The sequence below is a fragment of the Helianthus annuus genome, chromosome 3 (genome assembly GCF_002127325.2).
Source record: "Helianthus annuus cultivar XRQ/B chromosome 3, HanXRQr2.0-SUNRISE, whole genome shotgun sequence".
NCBI lineage: Eukaryota > Viridiplantae > Streptophyta > Magnoliopsida > Asterales > Asteraceae > Helianthus > Helianthus annuus.
This window is the reverse complement of record NC_035435.2, coordinates 77,830,363-77,845,733: the sequence shown is the minus strand read 5'-3', so window position 1 is coordinate 77,845,733 and position 15,371 is coordinate 77,830,363. Positions and strand designations below refer to the sequence as shown.

At 35.6% G+C, this 15,371-nt stretch overlaps 1 protein-coding gene across 2 annotated transcripts; it reads right to left on the bottom strand.

Moving 5' to 3' along the window:
• Nucleotides 1-12,548: 12,548 nt before the first annotated feature.
• Nucleotides 12,549-15,118, bottom strand: LOC110928981 (F-box/kelch-repeat protein At1g22040). Of its 2 annotated transcripts, none has more exons than XM_022172058.2 (2): nucleotides 14,933-15,118; nucleotides 12,549-14,245 (listed from the first exon to the last, which is right to left on the bottom strand). In XM_022172058.2, the coding sequence occupies exon 2, from the start codon at nucleotides 14,168-14,170 to the stop codon at nucleotides 12,764-12,766; it is 1,407 nt and encodes a 468-aa protein (XP_022027750.1). In that variant the 5' UTR covers nucleotides 14,171-14,245; nucleotides 14,933-15,118; the 3' UTR covers nucleotides 12,549-12,763. The 2 variants fall into 2 exon arrangements, with proteins under 2 accessions (XP_022027750.1, XP_035844197.1); XM_035988304.1 differs by having other exon boundaries at nucleotides 12,549-14,380; nucleotides 14,933-15,110.
• Nucleotides 15,119-15,371: the final 253 nt, after the last annotated feature.

Genomic DNA, 15,371 nt, shown 5'->3' with positions numbered 1-15,371 from the left:
GCTGGTTTTTCTATTCGGAAAGGTGGTGAAGTACACAGTGGTGGTATAATCAAAACTAAGTATTTTGTTTGTTCTAAAGAGGGACATAAGCCACTGTGTATTGACGATCGTTATTCGAAGTCAAGAAAGCAATTCAAAACAAGGAACAGGGGACTATTAGAATTGGATGCAAAGCTCAACTTATGATTTGCACTGTGGATGGTAGATTATATACAGTAAAGAGATTTGTTTATGGGCATAATCATAAGTTTGTTTGTCAAGATGATATTCACATGCTGCCAGCTTACAGACAATTGTCAGATGTCCAGGAGGAGATGGTATGGGAATTAGGCACTTTAAACCTTGGTCCTGTCAAAGCTTTCCATATAATGAGGAAACGTTATGGTGGTTTCGAGAACGTTGGTGCCACGGTTGATGATTGCAAAAATTTTAGGAAGCGAATTAACAACTATATAGGAGAATATGACGCTGACATGGTGATTAATAGGATGACTGACAAAAAACAGTATTTAGCTGATTATTTGTTTGAATACTCTGTTGATGATGACAAACGGTTAACTGGGTTGTTCTGGGCTGATGGTTTATGCAAGCTTAACTATATGGAGTTTGGGGATGTGATATCGTTTGATGCAACTTTCAAGACAAACAGGTAAGTGTTTCGAGACAAACATGTTTTTTACTAATTTTCGCATGTTATATGACTTCCTGAACTTGTAATATCGCATGTGTAGACATTGAAGAGGTGGTGTTGAATATATCGCATGTTATACTGTTGTTTTCGCATGTTTTTTTTGGTCAATTTCGCATGTTTTCATTGTGTTTTCGCATGTGTTTGTTCAGGTACAAGATGGTATTTGTTCCGTTCACTGGCATTGACAACCACTGTCGAAATGTTACACTTGGAGCTGGGTTGTTGGCATCGGAGAGCATTGAATCATATAAATGGCTTTTGAATTCATTCTTAAAGTCATTTGGTCGGCAGCTAAAGGTTGTAGTGACGGACCAAGACCCTGCACAGGCTATTGAGGAGGTTTTCCCTAACAGCAGACACAGATTGTGCATGTGGCACATAATGAAAAAAGTGGCAGATAAGGTATAGGAGTCTATATTGTCTTTCGTTAGCGTTTCTTTTTATAGGGTGATATAAAAAGCATCTATTGTTATAGGTTGGACAAGAGTTGTGCAATAACGATGAGTTTAAAAGGAGGATGTGCGACATCGTATGGACTGATTCCATTGAGCCCGAAGAATTCGAGAGACAGTGAAAGTTGGTAATGATTGAGTTCGGTCTCACTGAAAACAAATGGGTTGATGATATGTTTTCGATGAGAAACATGTGGATTCCGGCTTTTTACCGGCACAACCCAATGTCTGGACTTATGAGAACAACTTCAAGATCAGAGAGTGAGAACCATTTTTTTGCCAGGTGTCAAATTCACAACTCTCTCTCGTAGAGTTTATGAATTATTTTGATGGTGCAATAGATGTCCAAAGGTTCAATCATAGAAAGAATGATCATATTTCAAGATATACTGAGCCTGATGATTGGAGTGAAACTAGATTGGAAAAAGATGATGCTAAGATATACACCAGGTCTATATTCATTGATCAGCATAGAGATTTATGGAACAATTTCTGAATGTCTGCCGATGGACACCAAAGTAGAGGGTCCACAGATCAGGATATTGTTGAAGGACTTTAAAGCCCATGGAGATGGTTTATTGGAGGTATTATAGCATATATATTTCAAACATGCAATTTTTGATAACTTATATGCGAATTTCAGTTTTTCAGATCATGATTTTGTAATATGCGATTTTGATATACTCATGCGATTTTAAATTTTATTCATTTAAATGATTTTTAGACATGCGAAATTGTTATGTTACACATGTGATTTTAATTTTTAATATATATATATATATATATTGGCTTTCCTAGGTGTGGTTTAAGAATCTTGAAAATGATGTAACTGCACAATGTAGTTGCTTGCGTTTTGATCAGTATGGGCTACTATGCAAACACATCTATTTTCTTTTCAAGATGTTTGGTGTTAAAGAAATACCAAACAAATATTTTATGAAGAGATGGACGAAGGATGTGGTGCCGAATGAGTTAAATGTGAAGTACAATCTGAATGTGGGTGGTAAGGATGTGCAATACAAGGTTAAACATATTGCTCGCGAAATCATCCATACAGGGGAGTATTTGGTTAGCAATTTGATTTCCGACCTTGATCAACTTGTTTTAGTGAGGGATCAAATGATGCAGCTTAAAGAGAGAGTTGATCAGAGTCGTATAACCAAGCAACTTGATTCAAAACTTGACCGATTTTCAAAGTTGATTGGTTATCAACAACCAGTTACTAATGCTCCTCCTACTGTCCGTGTGCCGGCTGGTATAAGAAACAAAGGTCGTGGCTCGCATAAAAGGATTAAATCCAAGAAGGAACAAATGATCAGCCGCAAAGGAAAAAGGTCAAGGACATGTAGTGTATGCAATGAAAAAGGGCATGATATTCGGACTTGCGAGATTCTTAAAGCCAAACAAAAAGGTAAACAACAAAAAAAGAAGATGAAGGGAGTCCAGATTGAAAATGTTCCCAGAGACAAAGATAACGAGGTCGAAGACGACGAAGAGGAAGATGAGTTTGAAGATTACAGTGGTAGTAGTGATGATGGATCTAAAGAAGAAGATACGTGGGAGGAGCTTTCAGAAGACGATGAGGATGAGTAATTTTTTTTAAATGTAAATGCGAATTACGAAACACATGCGATTTTATATTCATCTGTGTATATCATTTTTCACATGCGATTTTACTTTTAATACATGCGATTTTGAGTTATCTTGTTTTTTTTTGTGGCCAAGATTTCTAAATCATTCATGCGATTTTATATTATAATAAAGCATAAGATTTGTTTAAAAAATATACCCAAAATACAAAATAGTTGTTATTGTCTAACACAGCTACAACCATAAAACGATTAAACAGAAATTTAGTTACTTGAAGCAAAGATTTTGTCACGTTCAGCAGAGCTGAACTACATCTTCTCCTTCACAGTGTTTAGAGCATCTTTCAGGAAAGAGAAGGCTAAGTCATCAGCTCGAGATTGCTCCTTTATGTGTTTCAAAGCTTTGTCTCTGAAGCTTGATGGTGGTTCTTCAAGTAGTCTCTCCCACATCTCTTGATTTTTCTTTATTTCTTCAAGAATTTTCCCCTGCACATCAAGAACCAGATGAGAAGAGTTGACATCTGTGCTTATTTCTGTCAACGTGCGAGTTGACAATAGCTCTTTTATTGCAATGTTTTTTATTTTTTTCTGAATCTTCAGATGCCATTTTTGTTGGTCTGTTGTGTGTGTTTTTTTCGTGTTCTATGTCTTAATATGGAAGGTGGTTATATCTGTGTTTTTTATATTAAAATAGTAAATTTATTATGTAGGTAGGGTGGTAAGTTGAGTAGTATTTATTGTAAAATTATTATTACATGTCAACTTACAGTCACATCGGTAATAAATTGGGTTTTTTTTTATATAAAATAGTTCTATTTTAGTTATTAATTCATAATTCTTTTTTTTTTTTGCATTTTTTAGGACAAAGTAATTTGGAAGTATTAGTAATGTTTTACTCAAAATCGCATTTGAATCGAAAACAATATCGCAAACTTTAAGAAATCTAAAAAATAATTAACTTTTTTCTGAATTCGCAAGTGCAAAAGCATGAATTCGCAAACCATAAGAAATTTTAAAGATTATTAACTTTTTATTGAAATTGCATGTGTATAGTCAATAATTCGCACATCATATGACATCTTAATTGTTTTTTCGCATATAATGTTATATGAATTCGCAAACTTTTCAAAAACCACAACCTTTCTTTTTGTCTGAAGTGTTTTTCGCACATTTGAAATGTATTTCCCATATTTTTTTTTTATTTTCACCCTGCATCATCTTCTTCTATAGTCTGAGGATTTTGTTAGGGGTGTTAAACGGGTCGTGTTCGGGGGTTGGCGGGTTCAACCCGACCCGAACCCAACCCGAACCCGAAAATCATATCATACATATAAACCCGAACACGACCCGAAGTTTCGTGGGTTGACCCGAACACGACCCGTTTAACCCGATTTTTTTTAATTTTTTTTCCGAAATTAATATATTAAAATTAATATTTACTTAAAAAACACAAATGTATATAATAATATCATATTTAAATTATAAAATCTATGTTAATTTCTCCTTTTAAGTTATAATCATGGCATAAAATATACACCCCATTTAATTTATGATATAAAATATATTGTAAAAAATATATAATATAGTATAAATGTGTTAAACGGGTCAACCCGCCAACCCGACCAGGTTAACCCGAACCCGACCCGTTAACCTAAACGGGTTCGCGGGTTCAACCTGAAACTGACCCGAACCCGTTTGACTAAACCTAAACCCGCGAATTTCGTGTTAGGTTCGTGTCGGGTTTTCGGGTCGTGTCAGAAATTCACACCCCTAGATTTTGTTTCAGTTCTGAACTTCCAAATTCAGCAGAAGTTTAATTCGCAGGAGGATTTGGTGAATAAGAATCGATCGATTTTTGATTACTTATTCCATTTTCGAATACGGTTTTGATTAAGAATATTACGGTATGATTTTGAGGTTTTGTTTGCTGATTATCAGGGTTTGTTGATTTCGTAATGGAAGATTTTAACCTTGGCGGTTTCATATATATATATATATATATATATATATATATATATATATGATTAATTTAATAGTTAAGCACAGGGTTAATTGAGATGATCTGACGGTTGTTGTTATAACGTACGTAATGTACGATTAGGCATATTGTATGATAACCGGCCTCTATATATATATATATATATATATATATATATATATATATATATATACAAGAAAAACTAAGTGATTTAAATCATGATATGAGGATTAAGGAATTTTGACTCATTAAAACCCTTGAATAATTTTTTTCCCGAACAGGGACCGCAAGTTAGATTAGCGACGGTGTTGCTACAGTTCTCTTCATGAAAAGAAGTGTGGCTCTAATGAAAGGTCTTCCAATTCTTGGTGTATTCAGGTATGTTTGACCTTTGGACTCTAAAAATTAGTTGGTTGACTTTCTACCGGCAACTTACAGTTGCTAATAGACAAATTTAACGTTGCTCATAATTTTGACCCTAAATAACTTTCAGATCAGATGTTTCATTTTCATAGGATATATATGCTTCTTACTGAGTACCAGTTTACAATGATACATCATCCAGGAGTTTCATGAAAAGAAGTGTGGCTCTAATGAAAGGTCTTCCAATTCTTGGTGTATTCAGGTATGTTTGACCTTTGGACTCTAAAAATTAGTTGGTTGACTTTCTACCGGCAACTTACAGTTGTTAATAGACAAATTTAACGTTGTTCATAATTTTGACCCTAAATAACTTTCAGATCAGATGTTTCATTTTCATAGGATATATATGCTTCTTACAAGTACAAGTTTTCAATGATACGTCATCCAAGAGTTTCGAAGCTGTTGGTGTGGAACCCGCTATTATGGGCGTTGGTTCCGCTGTTGCAATTCCAGCAGCTGTGAAGTCAGTAGGCCTAGAACTTAAGGATATTGATCTATTTGAAATAATGAGGTAAACCAGGTCTCATTTACTACTGTCCTACACATAGTTGTTAATAGAACTCATAGTGGCGCAAGATTCAAACTTGTGCATTGCATGTTACCGGATTTTGATATTTGGGAATTTCACCCAGTGATAAAAAAATACTGGAATCTAGGACCTTAAAGAAGGACATGGACTATAACACTTGGAAATAACTAAGGACTGGAACTTAAACTTGCAAGAAACCGGAACAAGAACAGCAGTGGCTGGTAACGTGGTAGTTAGACAGAAAACGAGCCACGACATCAGTTCTGGAAGAGCAAACAACAAGCAGTGGTTCTGGGAGTGTTATATAGAACAGGAGCAACAACGGCAAAGCTGGAATAGAAAAATCTAGAGCAGATGGCTAGAGCTTCTGGCAGTGGTAGCAATGGTGAACTATCTGGGCGGCAGGTGTAACAGAATCTGGCAACAGGTCTAGACAGGAACAATTAGTTAACGGCTGGCTGGCTGATCCTTGGACAACAGTGATAAACAGAATAGGAACAACAACTGGTTAGGCAGTAGCGTTTCTAGATTTCGAAAACGATAGGTCTAACAACAGAAACAGCCGAAATAGGGCTGGTTGGATTCTGTAGAACGAATCCGGCGGCATCTGGAACAGAAATCAGAAACTTGGCGAGTTGGCAGAAGAGTAAGGCAGTAGCGGCGCGTGACGGTAACTGGATGAATAGTGCTCTTGATGCACAACATTCTCGGAGTGCCCTGTAACACAATCGTAGCCTAAGTTATTTGCGTTGAAAATTTGGGATCTTTATAATGCCATATGCATGTTATATTTAGAAAACTATGATTTTTGAAGTAGTTGTCGCTTTGATGTTCAAGTTTCTTCTCTTGTCCTGTTATTTTTTTCGATTTGTATACATCTTCTTTTGGAATATTCGTGACATTTTGCTAAGCCATAGTCGTTCTTCATTACAGGTTTTCGAGGTTATGAGTGGAGAGAGGGCACCTTAGAGGTTAGAAAAAGATATACTGAAGCCTAAGTTAGTAATCAAAAAATGTGGTGTATATTTATTAACTTTTCATTTATGAAATCGTTCTCGTAGTTTATGTGTAAGTTTTAAAGTTAGTGATTATTAGTCTTTGATTATGTAATATGACACATCAGCTAATCCGAATAGTGTTACACAATTTGTTCAATTCAAAAATTACATGGAATCGGCTTATCCAAAATGGGTTCAATTTGTATACTCTTGTATTAATAATGGTTTTGTTTATTATTGTTTGGATTGTACGACTTCTTTGGATTAATTAAATCTGTGTTACATTTTGATTAAACAACTAGAGATCCCAATATTATGGTTCATGTTCTTCAACCAACACTCATCGACTAATAAAATCTGGTATGCATGGTTTTCTAAGAAACGACCCGTGTTTGCACACAGGTCTTACCGCTAATACTATATAATAAAAGAAACCACTTTAGGGACACTTGTCATCATATTAGACCATGTCTTATGGATAATTATTGTTTTAGTTTAATATCTTCTAATTAGTTATAGATAACTCTTATACTAAATATTATTTAATTTAATATTTTATGGATAATTATTATTTAGTTTAATCTCTTCTAATTAATTATAGATAACTCTCCTACTAAATATTATTAATAAGTAAACTGTCAAAATGGTCCCTGAGGTTTGGTCACTTTTGCCACTTTAGTCCAAAACTCAAACCTTTTGAATCTGGGTCCGTGTGGTTTCAATTTTGTTGCCATTTTCATCCAAAATCACAATATGGTTAGATTTTTCAGTTAACATTCAGTTTTTTTTTGTCTTTTTCCTCTCTTTTAATGAAGGACAAAATGGTTAGATTTTAGATTTTGCTTTTGAATGAAAGACAACAAAATTGAAACCACATGGGGTCCAGAAGTGGCAAAAGTGACCAAACATTAGTGACCATTTTAGTAGTTTACTCTATTATTAATTTAAGATATTTTAAATAACCAAATTATTTATCACCAAAACCAAACTTTTTATTAACATATTATTTATTTTTATTTTCACTATTAAAAAATTATTATATCGATTTTATTACATAATTTTTAATAAATTGTATATAACTTTCAATATTACTTTGTATATAAAATTATATTTATTACGGGTTTTTTAAATATAATTACGGGTTTTTTTTAAATAAAATTTATATTTTATCACTCAAATGGCTGATTATTTGCTTCTTGAATAGCATGTTTGACCATTGTTTCTTCTTTTCAATAATCATCTCCGCAATCACCATGTATGTCGCGTACCGAGTATATTCATTAGTTTTTTAAAATATAATTTTCTTTATTTGGTATATAAAATTATATTTATTCAAGCCATGTAATACACAGGGGTTTTTAAAGATGTAACTTTCTTTATCATTTGGTAAACAATATTCTATTTATTCAATCTGTGCAATACACGTGCTTTTAAAGATATAACTTTTTTTATTATTTGGTATATTAAATTACATTTATTCAACCCGTACAATATGGTTCTTATAAATATATTCTTTATTACTTAATATTTAAAAGTGATATTTATTCAACCCGTGCAATAAAGGAGGTTTTTAAAGATATATTGTTTTATTATTTAGTATATAAAATTTATTTAGGGGGTGTTTGTTTTTTCTTCAAACATCTTCAAGGGGGCTGATGTCTGCAGGCGCGCAGATGTTACCCTTGAAGATTGTTTGATTTTTTTTTTCAAACAGATCTGAACTCAGCTTTTTTCATCTTAAAAAATAAGTTATGGACTCATTTCTTAAAACATCTTCACACCTCCCTCTTCTCCTCCCTCAAACATCAGCCCCTCCCACCGCCGCTCCTCCTCCTTCTCCGACATCCCTCTTCTCCTCTGGCGACCTACCTCCTCCTCCGACGACCTCCCTCTTCTCCTCCGGTGACCTACCTCCTCCGGTGACCTACCTTTTCTCCGACCTCCCTCCTCCTCCGGCGACCTCCTTCCTCCTCCGGTGACCAGCTCCTTCTCCGACCTCCCTCTTCTCCTCCACTGGATCGAAGCTGAATGTGAATGTTTCGTCTTTGTTTGATGCGCTTCAGACCGGTATCAACTTATAAAAACAAACAGTCTTATATTTTCAGCTTGCAGATCTTCATACCACATCTTCAGTTGCAGACATAAAAACAGATGAAATCAGCTTGCAGACAATTTATGTCTGCAAAAACAAACAGCACCTTATTCAACCCGTGTAATACACGGGGTTATAACCTAGTGCATAAATATTTTAATATTATATATAAAATAAATTATATATATTGTTATACATACACCTACACACAAACATTTCACAGTCCATCCCTCCTCCCTCTCTCTCTCTCTACCCCTACTTCCACCACGACTAACACCACCGCACCACCACCATCCCCACTGCACCTCCACCACTATCACCACCTTCCATTGACCGTCAACCACCAGTCACCGCCTGCAAACTGTACCTCCATTGCCTTCCACACCGTCAAGCACCACCACCTCTACCGTCAGCCACCGGTGTGGGTTAGGGAACTTGAATCTGAGTAACGAAAGATCGATCAACGCCACTAGTCACCGTCAGTTGTTGTCGGATTGATCAACGAAGACCAACGAAAGATCAAGAAACCCAAATCCATGATCGAGATTATCGTATCCATGAGATTGCTTGTGGGTTTTTGTTGGGTGAATGGTTTCTTCATCATCGAGGTATCTGCGGGTGGTGTGTCCCAGCGGCTACAACGACGTCTCCGGCTTGTGGTGTCGGTGTCAAAGGGATCTGCGGCAAGGGTGGCGTTGTCGGATGGATCTGGTTGGTTGGGGTGTGGATCAGACGGTGGTGTGTGGGGTTAGGGTTTCGACGGCAGTGGTGGATGTGGTGATGTTCTTCGTCCTTTCCCCTTGGATTTATCCTATTTACTTCACAAAACTCCCAATTTCTCTTTTCTGCAATTTCATGGAATTCTTCTCATTTCATCTATAATTTCTCAAATCAGAATCTTTTTAACATAAAGTTACAATATATCTCTTTCTTCTTGTTTCATACCCAACTGGGTTAACAATAATTTCTGCAAAAGAACCAACAATCTGTGTAAATTTGAGGAAAAATGTCTGAAAGTCCAGCAAAAGTTCGATTAGTTCGTTGCCCCAAGTGTGAGAATCTGCTCCCTGAGGTTACTAATTATGCTGTTTATCAATGTGTGGATGTGGTGCTGTTCTTTGTGGTAAAGTTTGAACCTTTTTGCAGATTTTGTTTGATTTTGTTCAAGAAAGTTAGATGTGGGTCTAAATGTATGATCTTTTTGTGTTTGTTGTTGATGGGTGTTTGAAGAAATGAACTGGGTGTGCCTGATCTTGTGAAGAACATGTGGTTTTTTTATTTTTATTTTTTAATTATAGGGGTAATTTGGTCATTTAACAAAACTTAACAACAAAATTCTAACTGGGTTAGAAATTTGGACTCAAATGGTTAAAGAAAATGCTTATGAGAACTCAGGTTGTTAAACCTTTTGCTTTTGGACTCAACTAGTTAAAACACATACAACACAGGGACTCAAAAAATAATTTACCCTTCTATATTCTATCTATATAGTTTACAATTATAATTTTTCTTTGTTTTTCGTTTTTAGTAAGTGTTTTCTTATTTTAGTTTTTAACCTTCAACATTTAGTATTTACACTTACAGTCCTTTAACTTTCTAAAATCTATATAATCATTTTTTACGTGCGTATATTTATGTATATGTCGGTATAAATTCAGGTTGATACAATACGCCACGATAAGCTATAATACGATATTAAGTTAAAAATGTGATACGATACGTTATAATACGATACTTAACGATATAAAAATAATAAAGATTTTAAAACTCATTAAAACAAAAATAACCAATAATAAACACCAATAACAATATGAATGCACACAACGAATTTGACAACTGTGACACCTTATTAAAAGTTCCTCAGGCTCACGACAACCACACTGGTAACAAACTGGTATTGGTGGTGGCTGTTCATCACAAAAATAAACCAAAATTTAATTACAGTCGTCATGATCAACTCCTGCAGAGTGATCTTCATGACTTGAAGTTGTACCCAAATATTCGATCTCTTCTAATATCAAACTTCTTCGTTTCCCATGATTACGAAACCTCGTTTCGTGAGGTGGTCTTCTTTCATATTTCCCAAAATAATTTGAAGGCTCATAAATTTCAATATCATTTTGGTGATTTTCTGAGTGTTTGTAACCTTCGTCTGATTCTGAAGACGATAACTCGTTATATGTATTTTTATGTATCAGCCTGCGATTTCTTCCGGAAGGTTCAGCGATACGCTATAATACGATATTAAATTAAAAATGTGATACGATACGCCACGATACGCTATAATACGTTTTCTCTAGACAATCTAGGATTATGTTTCGTTTTATTACAGACGTCATGATCAACTCCTGTAGAGTGATCTTCATGACTTGAAGTTGTACCCAAATCTTCGATCTCTTCCAAGATTAAATTGTTTCGTTTCCCATGATTATGAAACCTTGTTTCGTGAGGTGGTCTTCTTTCATGTTTTCCAAAATAATGTGAAGGCTCACAAATTTCAATATCATTTTGGTGATTTTCTGAGTGTTTGTAAGCTTCGTCTGATTCTGAAGATGATAACTCGTTATATGTATTTTTATGTATCAGCCTGCGATTTCTTCTCGAATGTTCAACGATACACTATAATACGATATTAAATTAGAAATGTGATACGATACGCCACAATACGCTATAATACGATACTTAACGATAAAAAATAATAAAGATTTTATAACTCATTAAAACAAAAATGACCAATAATAAACATCAATAGCAAACCCAAAACACCAAAAACCAAACACAACACACCAAAAAATAAACTTCAAAATTCAGGGCCTTAATACGCATCGTATAGGCCTATACGATGCGTATTAGGCCAGCCGTCAGACAACCCCTGTACCTGCCAGTCTGCCATGTCTTTTACTTCATTCAATACGAATCGTATAGGCCTATACAATCCGTATTGAATTGTCAATGTGTAGATAGGTGGCTCGGTGTGCCAATAGAAAGTCCCTTGTTTTATTGTTATGTCAAGTGGGTTAAATGAAGGGTGATGTGAGGATGACCCGTGATATGTCTGTATGGTTAGGAAGTAGTGTTTTGCATTGTATTATTTAAACATTTGTTTCTCTTCCGTGGTTTGTTTTGGTTTTGCATTGTATTATTGAAACGTTTTTTCCTCTTTTGATAACGAATATGCATAAAATTAGTCTCAACATCCTGTCTAATTTCTCTTAAATTCCTTTTTATTTTCTTTTGGCCAAAAATTAATTGTTGGAAGAGCATCTGATTATGTTTGATTAGTAGATCATATGATTAGATATTTAGGTAATATGATTTATGTTTGATTTAAGGACCCATTTTTTCTAGTCACACCACACACCCGAATTCTTAGGACAACTCCGAAAATAACAATTTAGAAACCATCAGTTTAAACCACTAAGCCGTCAAAGCCAAACCGATAAACGATAGGACTAGTCGGTCCAGCCAACGCAACCAACTCAACCGCTTTGATTTGTCGTCTCTCAAAACCTCAGTCAACAATTACGCTACTAATTTTAATTATCAAAAAAGAAGAGAAACAAATTCATTAAACATTATAAAACTGAGTATCCTAATCATAAGTCGTATCCAAACATTTTGATTTTAAATTTCTCATCTTTCAAACAGATTGGCATATTCTTGCAAATTACGAGAATTTTCTTATTCTACAAATTTTTTATACCAGTTAAGCTTATCAATACCATGAATATCGAGGTAAATCATGAGCATAAATTATGACACGTATCAAAACATAGTTGTAACATACAAATAAAAATATTTATAAAATCAGATCACTGTGAACAATAAATTTCTTTCAGTAAATATGAAGATTATATATAAGAAAATTAAAAGTTTATAAAGGTCTCAAAATAATAACAGTAAACTAGTACAACAATGTTTCTTATTATGTACAACATTTTTCACATAGTAAAACATACCTGCAAAGCCAGCAGCATACAGAAAACCCGAGCATTATCATCCGCGACTCGATTATATATCAAGATTTTGACAGCTCACAAGCTCGGTGGAACCCGAGTTCCTGACAGCAATCACATTCCAGATGTTTGGGTCAGATGCTGTTACTGATTCAGAAGTTCCTTCTCCTTCTTCTCCTGATGATGTCATCAAATCATTTTGTTTATCAGCCTGCATTACTGCAATATTATGGTTACCATCTTTAGTGATGACATGAAGCTTCCCTAGTAAACCCGCAAGCAAATACGGAGATTCCGACTCAGCAAAATCACAAATCGGTATGTCACCATCAACCACTTTCCAAGAATCATCTTGATGATCGTAAACTTTTATTTTAGCACTTTCTAAAGAACTAGAAGGGTCCAACGCGTATAGATCACCATCAACAATCACACTCAATTTGGTTCCTGCTTGCTTAGCTGGCCAACCTTCGCCCATACCCGTAGGCATATCCGCCCATGAATTTGTTTCCGGATCGTAAACTTCACCACCAACATCAACGAAAAAAGGCCAGCAATATAAACTCTGAGGAACATATAGTTTCCCTCTATAAGACGTCAATCCTGTTGCAATCGGTTTAAGCAAATCTGCTAAAAACGCAGTTGGTAATACTTGTGCTTTTGAGAACGGCATACTTGGTATTTCCGACCATAACCCAGTTTGGGGATCATAAACCTCTGCAGATTGTAGCGGTGTTAAACCGCCACGACCCCTGCTAACACCGCCAACGACATATAACTTATTGTTTAACACTCCAGTTTTGCAATAAGCTCTACCAACAGACATGGGATTCGCTTCACTCCAAGAATTTGAAACCGGATCATACTTCCAAACACAGTTCATGGCAGAAGCTCTGTTGAACCCTCCTAACATGTAGAGATAGCCATCCACGGCTCCAATAGCACACCCACAAAACCGGATTTGATCTGAACCGTCCTTTCGTCCAAGCCATCCCCTCACAGCATCTGCAATTCTGATACTTGAGCCTACCATATTCCACATACGAGAACCAGATAACCCACTTTTATAATCGTCTTCTAAATGCACATTAGGAACAGGTGGCAATCTTTGCCATCTTTTAGAAACGGGGTCCAATGCATGCCAAAATAGTTTATCGCCATGATTTTTGGTCAAAATGTAGAGCCATTCTTCTGTGGTGCCCAATTCTCTCCTAACCTTGTAAATTTCAGAACTTGTTACCGCAGCTTTCCAGCTTCGCGATACACCTTTCACATTTAAATAGCAGATTCTCGGAAGTCTAGCAAGAATTTCGAGTGAAATTTCATCAGGAAGGTTTGGAATCAATAGAGGCTTATCATCCCATAAGCTCGATAACGTTTTCTGTCTCTTGCAAGACTCACCATGAGGAACATGTAAAGTCTCAGTTGGTTTACAGCTGTTTTTGCTTAATAAACCTCCCATCAAAGTATTCCTTGTGTTTATCAAGATGATGATATAAAATGATAATTTAATCGATATTCGACCATATAAGCTGGCCTGAAATGGCAAGCACAGTATTGGAGTCAGATACTGAAATCTCAGTCATATTCCATTGCTTGTTGTAAAAACTGGGATTAATCTCCGATTAACTGGGAATCGCTAGTTTACCAATTAAGTTTTACCTAGTCGGGCCTAATCGGTCAAAGAGTCAAAAACGGTCAAAATTTGTCAAAATCAGTCAAAATCTTTTAAAAGTATTTGAAAACGTATACTTATTAATCCAATCTGATTTTGAAAAAAATTGTGTGTGTGCGCGCGCGGGCGCGCATATATATGTTTGAAAATTACATATAAAGTTCCAATCTGATTAGTCCCTAGTCGGTACCCTCGGCCTTACAACCATGCTTATTACCACAAAATCTACATCTAGTGACCTAACAACTGTGCAGAACTGCAGATATAATAATCAGATTGTTATACTTGATGTACAAATCACAAATTGCAAACAACACCTAACAAATGATAAACAGAAAAGCAAATAACTCACAACACATCATAAACAACAAAATTCAGTAATTCACGGCAGAAAACACGAATTCAAATCCATAAACACAAAACTAGGGAGAATTTGAATCGTAGTTAAACAAACACAGATCTGGTCAAATTCGCACAAAAAACAGCAATTGAATCGTAAAAGAAACCCTAGAATTGAATCGGAAGGTGTAAGACAAAGTAATTAATTACCTGATAGAAAGAAAGGAGATTGTGAGAGGAGAATTAGGGTTTAGAGAGTGAATATAGATAGGGATAGCTTTAGGTGGACGTCAACATCAGAAGCACCGGATTCAGAATTGTTACTTGCTCAGTCTGTTTTCGCATGCTTCCATTTTTGGCACATGTGGTGTGCGTGTTTGATTATTAAAAGAAATAAGAATAAGAATTTAATATCTATGGGCAATATCTTTTGATTTATAGAAACCACATACCACGCTGCCCAAGAGCCAGACTTCGTCTAAGACCATGGGTATGGTGGGGCGGGGGTTGGGGGTGGAGTTCGACCCATCTCCCCTGGTGAGTGACGTATCTGTGGGGTATGGCGTGGCGTGGGTGAATCGCGTGGCTTTGCAGTTTATTAAAAAAAATTAAAAAAATACACACAACATTAAAAAAAAGGCCTAAAATT

What these genes read in the sequence shown, in the direction of transcription:
- LOC110928981 (XM_022172058.2), bottom strand. Translation starts at nt 14,170, where the DNA reads ATGGGAGGTTTATTAAGCAAAAACAGCTGTAAACCAACTGAGACTTTA.